Genomic DNA, 12,168 nt, shown 5'->3' with positions numbered 1-12,168 from the left:
TAAATCCTGCCTCCACCGGGAATCGAAACCCCAACACTTGAATCACCAGCTGAGCGCTTTAACCAACTGTTCCACGACCGAGATAGTGAAATGAACTTCTTAATTATTTACCGTGTGGATGATAGTTATAATCAATACAAACTCCTTTTTCCACCGGGAATCGAAAATCTATCCCTTGGATCCACATCCGAGCGCTTAAACTAACTGCGCCACACAGTGTTTTTTTTTTTTTTACAGAAATGGTATTTTTTACACGCAGTTATGTACAGAAAGGGCCATGTACACGGACTATTTTCAAAGCACTCAGACGTTGCTGAGCTGTACAACAGAAAACACAACTGAAAGGTAAGAAAAGATAAACACCGTGTCACCAGCGAAAACCAGCCAGGTTGAAAGTCATTCTCTTCATAAATGTCCTTCCGTTCAAGCATAATTTCGGTAAAATTGATTCTAGGTGGAATAATCCTAGATGGGAAAACACCCGAGTGGCAACACTGAACCAGTTGTGCCACTCAGGGGTTTTGTTTCTTTATTGCCGGTTGGCAAAGTACATACAGGCATAAAAATTCTAGCCTAACTTTGGATAAAGCAATATATTAGATTAATCAACATGAAAATCTTTGTCAATCACATCCATCTACTCTGTATTATCACGTATTGTACAGATGATGGACCAAAGTACCATTATACCTTAACCATTAAGCCACGTTTCTACGGCAGGCGTACCAGATTGAAGCTTGAAGAAAGCAATTTGACAGTCGGCTTAACCGGCATCTTTCTAACTTCTTGTCCTGGGCCCCCACAATATATAAATTGATATAGCGGTACCGGTACAAAGAGGTTGAGCAAGTCCTTATACAGGTTTTACAGTACTAATTTACTCCACGAAAAAATGTCCAGGCAAAATTTGAAAGGAAAACACAGCTTCTTGTAAAAATCCAGTGACAGCGCGATTTCTGGCCGAATAACTAGGTACAACAAAGTCTGGTATCATATTACCTGTGCTCATCCCCAGCATTGTGAGCAACAAAGAGTGTTTGATGGAGCAAAAAAAAAAAAAAGAAATTGGGACACAACATGTCCCAGAAACAAGTTCATAAAAAGAGTAGTTCGCTCCCAATTTTAGCTCCAAATACAAACTACGAATACACTCTTCAGTCTCTGCACGTTCGAACAGGAGATGCATAAAAATTCACTCCGGGATCGTGAAACGCACGACATAATTCTCCTTGTCTACCTTGAGGATGATAGCAATGACAATGAAGCTGCAATTATGATAACGACGACCTCGTTAGCAATAATAATGACGGTTCATTTATTTGATAATGACATTGAGAGCAAACGTGATGCACCGATCGCGCGAGCAACCCTTAGGCTTTTGCATTTCTTCAGAGTAGATTCCACAGTGCTCTCGGAATTTTTAACACCCTAGACCGTATGTTGTGATTTATGAGGTCAGATTTTGCCCCTTTCCCATTGTTTACAGATTTCTTGTGAACTTATCTAAAAAGAGGTGAGCACGCTTTATACTGACGTGTATCTCCTTTATAGTGACATGCATCTCTTATATTCCGTGTACCTCATTTTACAGGTTTGGTTAGTGGCTTATACGTGTTGCCCCGCTGTAGTACTGCAGTGGTTAAGATGCCCGACTCATCCCTACCGCCGGCGGCTGCGTATCGATGGAGGTGAAACGGAGAGGCTGTGCGATATCAGTGCACGTTAAAGATCCCCATCTGGTCGAATTTACTCCGTACCCCTCTACTATGGCTCCTCTTTCTCTCCATCCACTTTCTCTCCCACCATCCTCCCTTCCCTTACAGCGCGGTTCAGGCGTACACGCAACAAGTGTGACAGATACTGCGCTTTTCCCTTTATTTTCACCCTGACTATACCCACTGCAGGGGGAAGTCCTCTCCCATATTTCTCCAATTAACCCGGTTCTGTGCTAGCTGCATCCACTTGACCCCTGCGAACTTCTTAACCTCATCCGTCCACCTAACTTTCTGCCGCCCCCTGCTACACTTCCCTTCCCTTGGAATCCAGTTTGTCACCCTAAGCAACCATCGGTTATCCTCTCTTCGCACTACATGTCCTGCCCATACCCATTTCTTCTTCTTAATTTCCACTGAAATGTCGGTAACTTGAGTTATTTCTCTGACCCACTCTGCACGCTTCCCATCTCTTAATGTCACCCCTAGCATTTTTCGTTCCATAGCCCTCTGGGTTATCCTCAACTTAAGTAGAACCCTCTTGGTTAGCCTCCACATTTCAGCTTCATAGGTGAGTACAGGTAACATGCAGTTGATGTATACTTTCCTCTTGAGCGATACTGGTAAGCTGCTAGACATAATCTGCGAGTGCTTGCCAAATGCGCTCCATCCCAATGTTATTCTTCTTGTTATTTCCTTTTCATGATCCGGATCTGCGGTTACTACCTGTCCTAAGTAGACATATTCGCCTACTATTTCCAGTACTTCGATACCTAATGTAAACTGCTGTTCCTTTCCGAGGCTGTTGAACATTACCTTAGTCTTCTGCATATTGATTTTCAAGCCTACATTTTTACTTTTCCTGTCTAGGTCATCAATCATTATTTGCAGTTCATCCCCTGAGTTGCTTAGCAAGGCAATGGCATCAGCAAATCGCAGATTACTAGGGTATTCTCCATCTACCCTTATCCCTAACTGCTCCCATTTCAAGCCTCTGAATACTTCCTCTAAGCAAGCTGTGAATAGTACTGAGGAGATTGTGTCTCCTTGCCTAACCCCTTTCTTTATTGAAATTTTGTTACTTTCTTTATGCAGGACTATGGTTGCTGTGCAGCCACTAAATATATCTCCCAGCATTTTCACGTACGGCTCGTCTATCCCGATTTCATGCCTGCATCGCCGCCCAGGTTTCAACTGAGTCAAATGCTTTTTCTTAATGAATGAATGCTGTGTATAAGGGCTGGTTATATTTCGAGCATTTTTCTATCACCTGATTGATGGTATGGATATGATCGATAGTAGAGTACCGTTTCCGAAAACCAGCTTGATCATTTGCTTGATTGCAGTCTAAGGTTATCCTGATTCTAATAGCGATTACCTTAGTAAATACCTTATATGTAACAAAAAGAAAGCTGATTGGTCTGTAATTTTTAAGGTCCTCGGAGTCCCCTTTCTTAAGAATGAGGATAATGTTCGCATTCTTCCATGGTTCCGGTACCGTCGATGACACCAGGCACTGCGCATACAGGGTGGCCAGTTTTTCTAGCACGACATCCCCCTCGTCCTTCATCAAATCTGTAGTTATCTGATCCTCTCCAGTTGATTTACCCGTTTTCATAGTTTCTAATGCTTTCTTGATCTCGTCCTTCGTCACTGGTGGAACGTCTGACTGTATTTCCCTACCGCCAATCTCATTACGGTCGTGACTATTCTGGCTACTGTAGAGATCTGTTTAGAACTCCTCGGCTACTTTGACTATCTTGTCCATATTCGTGATGACGTTGCCCGCCTTGTCCTTTATCGCATACATCTGGTTTTTGCCTATGCCCAATTTCTTCTTTACCGCTTTAAGGCTTCCCCCGTTCTTTACAGCATGCTCAATTTTCTCCATGTTATACTTCCTTATATCGGCCACTTTGCGCTTATTGATTAGCTTTGATATCCCGACCAATCCTATCTGGTCTGTTGGACTGGAAGCGTTCATACTCTGGCGTTTCTTAATCAAATCACTCGTCTCGTTAGACAGCTCACCGGTATCCTTTCTAACTATCCTACCGCCTACTTCTACAGCGCACTCAGTAATGATATCTCTGAAATTATTGTTCATTGCTTCTAGAGTAATGTGGCCATCCTTGGTTAGAGCTGAATATCTATTTTGTAGCGAGATCCTGAAATCTTCTGCCCTCCCCTCAACGCTAATTCGTTGATGGGTTTCTTTCTTACTAATCTGTTGCGTTCCTTCTACAGATTTAGGCTAATTCGGGACCTCACCATCCTGTGGTGACTGTATCGCACTTTCCCGATTACCTCTACATATTGCATATTATGGTGGGGGTTGAACACATTATGAAGTCGATTTCATTTTTAGTCTCCCCGTTAGGATGTTTCCATGTCCATTTCCGGTTCTTCCATTTGCTGAAGAAGGTATTCATAATTCTTAAGTTATTGCGCTCTGCAAACGCAACTAGTAACTGCCCCCTGCTCTTCCTAAAGCCAATGCCATAGTCACCTACTGCCTGGTCTCCTGCCTGCTTTTTCCCTACCTTGGCATTGAAGTCGCCCATTAGTACAGTATACTGCTTTTTTACTTTTCACATTGCCGATTCTACATCTTCGTAGAAGCTTTCAACTGCCTGATCATCATAACTACATGTAGGTGAATAGGCCTGTACAACCTTCAGTTTACACCGCTTATTAAGCCTAATTACGATGCCTGCCACCCCTTCATTATCACTTTATAACTCATCTATATTACCCGCTATATACTTATTGACAAGGAAACCTACTCCTAGTTGTCGCCTCTCCGGTAAACCTCGATAACACAGTGCATGCCCATCATTCAGTACAGTATATGCCTCATTCGGCCTCCTAACCTCACTAAGCACTATGACATCCCATTTCATGCCTTCTAATTGCTCTAACAGCACTGCTGAACTAGCTTCACTAGCTAGGGTTCTAGCGTGAACCAATTATTATGTATATAATTATTATACCTGCTAGTTAGAGTGTAATATGAACCACCAAGCCGTCCGATACTGGAGGAACAGCACAACAAAGGTGGAATTTGAATAAAACAAGAACAGGTGTCTTCACTGCGATTTCCCATCCATATGAATACACATCAATAGCCAAGATCGCAGCTTTCCTCAAGTAGCCCACATTCTTGTCGAGACCAATAAATGTGGCTTCACCATTGGTGCCTTCTTATTCAGAAATTTGCTGAGATTCGTTCCCTTGAGGCTACATTCCAGGCATCAGCCTTGCTTATTACGCATTCATACATTCAGCTACTCCACTGTGACACATGTTTTCCCACACTGAAAATACTAGACAACGAATTCAGCAAGTATAAACCAGCGTTCAAGAGTTCCGGCTCGTAGGCACCGCAGTAGTGTCACACCCAATAAGAACAAGGCAAGAAGGAACAAACAAAGCCTCAAACCCAAAAGGAAACCATCGACAAACAGTATTTACCTTGCGTGCCAAAGCCCAAGGTCCAATGCTGAAACTCCCCCTTACCCTGCAGAAGGCAGCCTTACGACACCTCACCGCTGATAAGGGGATCCATAAATAACGCTATAAACCGTATAATTGCGGAAGATGTGTCAGTGACGGCGAGCGCATCGCAACATGGCTTGCGATGCTAAAATCGCTGCGAAAATGTTCATAATACCACACGCGTATCAGGCACGGCTCTAAGTCGAATGTTAAGAACACAGGCACTTGTCGCTGTTACAAAAAACCTAGGCATACGTTAGACATATTACTCAGGCTATTGGAGACACAACATGGCATTTGTGTTGGAATGACTGCGATGTGCTGTAATACCTTAAACTTTCGGATCTCAATGTCCTAAACAAACATCAACAATGTGTTCTTGTGTCAGGCAAGACACGCCTTCTGCTCCAAAAGTGCTGCATTACAACATTAATTTTCGTACAGAGTTGTCCTTTTGTGTAGACCTTCTGTGACCATATTCAAGCGTAATTATATCATGGATTAACTTATTACCCAAACGAAGGAGTATCCTATACATAATGAAATAGAAACATCTGCAAGAGTGTCGTGCGTGAGTAAAAACAATTAGACAGAATGCGTGGCTTACACCCAAGCAAATGAACAGAAGAAAGCAGGCACCGTCGAGTAAGAATAAAAAAACCGCGTCCATGGACTAATAAATGGAGTTCGCAGATTATCCCAAGGACATCTTCGCCGACTTCGCTATCGAGCGCGGGGAGTGCATTTCGTGAGGCAACGAGACCTTGACAGGTTCAGTCGTACTTCTGCGCTTGACCGGCTTCTTGGGTAGCGGTAGCAGTGTGTCCTGCATGGCGCGCGTGCCGTCTGGAGCATGAGCGGTGAAAGATTGGAGGCCAGAAGTGAGTTGACCCTGCAGTACCCAATCTCCCAGACATGGCAAAGCCTGGGCGCCGACGGCGAACAGTGACATTCCCACAGCCGCGATGGCCAGTCTCACGTTGATGTGTCTGGCATCTAACAGTGCCGTGCTCGTCTGGCCGAGGCAGTCACCGATGCGACTGAATGCGAGGAGCCAAGCCAGACCGCTGCTATGTGCTGTGACGGGGTATGCGCCGGCCGCTTGTGAGGTGAACGACGAGAAGCAGATGGTTCCAGCTACGCGCATGAACACTACGAGACTATTCCGTATAAGGGTGTCTTTTTGTCTAGGCACAAAGATGAAGACTGCCAACAGTGTTCCGAAGATCAATCCAGAGGCCACCACGATCCGTCTGAAGCCGAAGCGCACAAGGCAAGGCACAATGAGCAAGAGGCCGATGAATGTTACTGCATAGTAAACGGCCGTGGTCACATCGTTGATGGGCAGTCCGATACTGTGGATAACGAATGTGTCATAGGCATAGCTCAGTGCCGTCGACATAAAAGCCAGAAGAACCGTGCGACCTCTGAGGTGCGAGCCGCACAGCCTGCCACGTTCAGTAGAGTCCCGGATGCCGGTCTGAGCCTGCACGTATTTCTGCATCATCTCTCGGCAATGTTGAAGCGACACCTTGTTGAGACTTGCTGCGCGCAAAGCGACACGTTCTGCTTCTTTGTCATGTCCTATTGCCAAAAGCCAGGCAGGCGACTCGTCGACGCTGTAGTACATGAGGAGTAGTAGGCACGTGGGAATCATCAAAATGAGCTGTAGTGCCGCCCAACCGGCTTTGTAAAGCTCTGCGAAGAACAGCGTAGTAGGAGTAAGGACTACCGAGAGCAGCGAGCCAACCGTCGTGTACGCAGGAATTCTTGAAGCGGGTGTGACTTCGTAAAAGAGAGCTAACATTGGTGGTATCAAGGCAATCACGGCAGCCAAAACTACAGCACGAGCGGCAACAAAAAAGGCGAAATCGTTTGGTATGCTGCTCCCAGTGCCTGCTATAAGAACCACGGGTATGGTGATGAAAACGACCGTCTTGCGGCCGACGCTGTCCGCCAGGGCTCCAACTACAGACAGTGAAGCCAAACTAGTGGCTAAGGAAACGAGCCTAACGACTTCGATGAGCCAGCGCCTGTCACATACCAGGTTCCATTCACTCACGATGTTGTTGCCGAATTGGTCCAGGTCAAACTCCCACGAAGAACACGGGATCACCCTGGCAGCGTCGCCAGCGTCCGGTGGGTCGCGCATCGAGCAACGGCTGACGTCTCCTCGTTCGTCGAGTGGGATAGCCATATTCTTCCACTCGACGACGCTGAGGTTGGCGAAGGTGTCAGGCCGTCGGCACCAGTGGTTCATTATGCCGGCGGTTAGACTGAAGCTCTCGTAGTGCAGGCCGTAGGTACCCAGAGATATGCTCGAACTGAAGAGAACCAAGAGCTGGTATACACCGTTTCCGTAAGGCAGCTGCCTCTCCGTATGTTCTGATGGTCTTGTAGCTTTATCTTCGTCACGGGCCCAGCGAAGTGGTCGGAACACTGACCGTCCCTGGCAAGCAGTCATTTCTAAGGACTTCTTCCTTCTTTTCAAAACCGCTTGCCAATTAAGCTGCGTAATTCCGTCTCCTTCTTCTTCTTCTTCTTCTTCTTCTTCTTCTCCCTCGTTATAATGGCGCATACCCACAGTGGGGTATTGGCCAGAATTTGTTGTAGGTGACATAATATAACTGATAATGTCTCCTCAACGGTAGGGTCCCGCAACTTCTTTCTCCTCACTGGTTGCCTCTTAGCGAGTTAAACGGCGATTGTTACCGAGAGACGTCTCTGAACGCGACCGAAAGGTGACATACACTCACTGAAGGCAGGAAATGATTACAGTGAAGCTAATTGGATAGTGCTACCATTGTCATGTCGTCACCTCGCGGTTCTGAAAACGGCTGGTTTTTGTGGCTATTCAGAATTAAAAACATCACATAATGCAACCTAAGGAGAACAGCCGCCTGGAAAGATCTTGGCGGTTTATTTTAACGTTGCGTTAAAGAAAAAAGATCAGAAAAAATAACACCTAAAGGATTCAAACCGATGTTTTGTTCACTGAGGGCTAAGGCAAGTAGCGTTTGTCCATTCCGCCATTTTTTTTTTCTTTATTGCCTGACTTTTGCAAGACAACACAAACACACACGAGACATTGATATAATAAGGCTTCCAGGGGCTGGCTTCGTCGTTCTAAAATTCCTTTAGGTTCTACCTTTGGCAACCACTCAGGATTATCATCGAAAAACTTCACAATCTCGATAAACCAATTGAGAGCATCGCGGAAAAAAATTCGTGCAGGACGCGCATCAGGATCACGGTGATATCCTGCCATGCGGGAACGCCATATACTGTGGAGGCCCATTAGCATGATTGAGTCATATGGAACCCCCTCCTCATTTTGCGTGGGTAAGTACCGTATTCCGTAAGGATTAATAGGTAAATTTTTCTTTATGGTTTTTTGAAGTATGTCCCAAAAATAAACCCCTTCCCAACAGTGAAGAAATGCATGATCTATCGTTTCTGGCTGTTTACAAATAAAGCGATGTGCACTCCATGGAAGAAATAAACCTATTTCTTGCAAAAACACTTTGACTGGCAAAGTTCCAGTGTGCAGCTTAAAAAAGAAAGTTTTAGCCACTGCCGGCACCTTCATTCTCTTTACCCTCTTCAGTACATTCCTGCCAGGGCCTGCCCTGTATATGGCCCCATAGATGGGCTCCGGAAGAACAACGTCGCACAAATCTTTGTACTTTTTCTTTTTCACATTTTATAAATATTCTTTTCAAAATCTTGCAGAAAGAAATTGGTCCATTTGAACAACTTCTCTAAAGTAACTAAATATACCTCCCATGTAACATTCGGTTGGCACAACAAATTCTGACGGTGGCAGACAGAGAACAAAAATGCATTATGAACGTCACGCAGTAACAGAAACGAGCTGAAATTCTGCCGAAAAAAAAAAAAAAAAACTTGCTCTATGCCCACGCCGCCATCCTTGACACTTCAAAATAAATTTGTGCGGCTGCATCTTTCCCATTTTGAAGCCCACACTAAAACCGCGAATATCCTATGTAGCTTCTGCACACTCAATCATGCACAGCGTAAAACTTGCATCACATACCACAGCATAGAAATGACGAAGAGGATACACACTGTGGCTCTGGGAAAAATCGATACGCCAGTTCCTTTCCACTTATCTGCCCTTTCCCGCGTGTCATGTGTGCATGCTCTCCAATATATCTCGCTATCACGATAGCCTTGTAGTGGCACGCCAAGGTACTTTGGCTCAGTCGTCACACAGGACACGCTTGCAAAATTATCAGGAGCACTTTGCCATCTACCATGCCCATGTGTTCACTGACAAGTGGTGCGTGCCCAGGACATATGCGCCAGGTAGCGTTCTATGAGTGTGCATAGTCTCCTCAAGTGCGCGAGCACCCCATGTGCATGTGGTACTTTGAGGTTTTCGGGTGCGTGTTCCTGCGTTTGTGCTGGCATGTGAGAGGGCAGAGTTATTTGCTATTGGGGCGGTGTTTGTTCAATGCCATGTGGTGTGTGTCCAAGACATGTGCGGCATGTTGCGTTTCATGAGTTTGTTAAGTGTGTGCATAGGCTCTTAAATAACTCGGACCACAAGTGAAACCTCACTGTATACTATGACATCATCACCCTTCATTTACACCCTAACTCTCCTTTAGCTCATCTTCCCCCCTTCCCCAGTGTATAGTAGCAGACCAGGGTCTCTTTACCGCCGGCCGACCTCTCCATCTTTCTTCTCATTAAATTATTCTTTCCCTCTCTCTCTCGCAAGGGAAGTATAAGATGCCACAATGCACACAAGTAATCAGGAAGACTACACGCGCTATAATACGAAGAGCTACAGCAGGCAATCCGCTGTCACTGTGTCAGGTTTGGAAAGTGTCTCATGTGTGTTAATACTGAATAGTTAATGAAACAAATTGTGGAAACAAATTCACTCGTTGACAAATACTCTTACTGCACGAAGTGAGCAGCGGTTACAGCTATTAGGCTTGAAATAGATTCGTAATCCACTTTTATAGTAAATATGTTATCAGCATCCTCTCAAACATAAAAATGTCCGAACGCCTATTTTGGAACATAAATTAATATTTGCGATGACACTGTATCAGCGAGGAGAAAACTGTATTTAAATGAGAAATGTTATTTGGAATTGTAAGTGGGGTTTTCCCATCTACATGATAATTTTTTTTTTCAGGTGTTCTACAACACGGCTAAAACTAATAAAGACATTTTGTATTAGAACTGTGTTACATTTCAAACGAATCAACAAAGACTTCGAAATTCAAAAATGCCGAGCTATTCGTACCATTACGCTAATTCAACATCATCATCAGTCGAACTATACCCACTGCAGAACGAAGGCCTCTCTCACATTTCTCAATTTGACCAGCTCCTGTGTTACTTGCATCCATTTTACCCCTGCGAACTTTCTTACCTCATCCGCCCACTTTCTGCCTTCCCCTTGTTAAGCTTTCTTTCCCTTGGAATCAAATTTGTTGCCCTTAGCGACCATCGGTTATCCTGTCTTCGCACTACATGCCCTGCCCATGATCATGCCTTTTTCTTGATTTCCATTAGAATGTCATTAGCCCGAGTTATTTCTCTGACCCACTCTGACGCTTCCTAAAAAGATGCAAGGACAAGCGCAAATAAAAAATACAATAATATACAGAAATGTGACCTGTACTTTAGGTCACCTGTGTGATTTAAGAATAAATGAGATGAATTTCTGAAAGTAGAAGAGAACCCACTGGAAATAAAAGGCAGATTAGAGCGTAATTATAAAACGACCATAACCAATCTGGAACAAGAAAATACAAGAATGTGTGTATACGTTATTCCGACATACCTGACTCTAAAAGGAAATGAGATATTGAACTGCACATAACGTTCCACAATACAAAACAAACTACAATTTAAAAGTATCTGAGCTGAATGTTCAACGCATCATGGAAATGGAGACATGGAAACAATTAAGGCCTGACATTTGTTCCCTCCCATTTCTCCAAAGTATTCTTATTCCCATTTCCGGCGCTGCACATTAAACTTTTAAGGCTCTGAGCTAGAACGAATGAAAACGAGCTATTGTACTCTGTCTCAATTGAATATTGGTGTGCACACTGCTGAAGTCTGAGCAGCTCTTGTCACATGCGGCAGTAGAGGGTGGAAGGTTCTGGAGACGATATGCAACTGCAGTCAAAAGCTCATCAAAAGCTCACCAGGCCACCGTGTGGACTGTGGTACTGATATGCTGACTCTTGATGTTATTTTCTGGAGAAGGTGCCAGAGTGGGTCCTTCACTAGGCTGAAGCTGACAAGCACTTTTCCCACGTTTAAATCGATGCCATCCACAACTTCCGCTGTGCCACCACAAGTTTGTTGCACGCTCTGCAGACGTAAACAGCGTCCTGTGTAACTCTGATCAAGTAAATTCGCATCCTTATGCACTGGATTGGAGATGAATTTAGCGTCTATTACGAATAATTTCCGTCACGGTTTCTTTCTCGCTTGCTATCAGAGAGAAGTTGATGAGTACTCTTCACTTGCGTGATTCTATTAAACAAGAACTCGTGGATATTTGATAAGCGAGATTCGTGAGATTCGCATTCAGAAATTTCATACGCACTCGGGCTCACTATTTTGAAAGTGTTTTGCAAATCTTCCCAGAAGTGGTCTTCATCTAAAACGACTAGTCTTACTTCTCATTATCCTTCGCACTTCGAGGATGATCGCCGTTTACAAAGCTACTTTATTTGTTCGAATACTTGCAAGAACCGTAGTATTGTCTGTCCAAATTGTTGTAGCATGCAGTGTGAAGGTAGTCTGATTTCCCTCGGACAGCTTTGCGGCTTCATTATAAGGTGTGCTACTGTCGTGACGCTGGGGCTAAGTCGACCCGGCCTTCACTTGGTAGCGTGCAGAGACTCCGGGTTGAAGAAGGATTGAATCTTCGAAGTTGGTGAAATAAGTACAAGCAGGT

At 44.5% G+C, this 12,168-nt stretch overlaps 1 protein-coding gene across 1 annotated transcript; it reads right to left on the bottom strand.

The window, feature by feature from the left end:
* Positions 1-5,904: 5,904 nt before the first annotated feature.
* Positions 5,905-7,674, bottom strand: LOC146200242 (solute carrier family 22 member 13-like). Its single transcript, XM_084592305.1, has one exon. The coding sequence runs from the start codon at positions 7,672-7,674 to the stop codon at positions 5,905-5,907; it is 1,770 nt and encodes a 589-aa protein (XP_084448431.1).
* Positions 7,675-12,168: the final 4,494 nt, after the last annotated feature.

Source organism: Amblyomma maculatum, chromosome 2 (genome assembly GCF_055883805.1).
Source record: "Amblyomma maculatum isolate TAMU_Amacu chromosome 2, ASM5588380v1, whole genome shotgun sequence".
Lineage (NCBI taxonomy): Eukaryota > Metazoa > Arthropoda > Arachnida > Ixodida > Ixodidae > Amblyomma > Amblyomma maculatum.
Note: the sequence above shows the minus strand (reverse complement) of the source record. Positions and strands in the feature narration are given on the sequence as shown.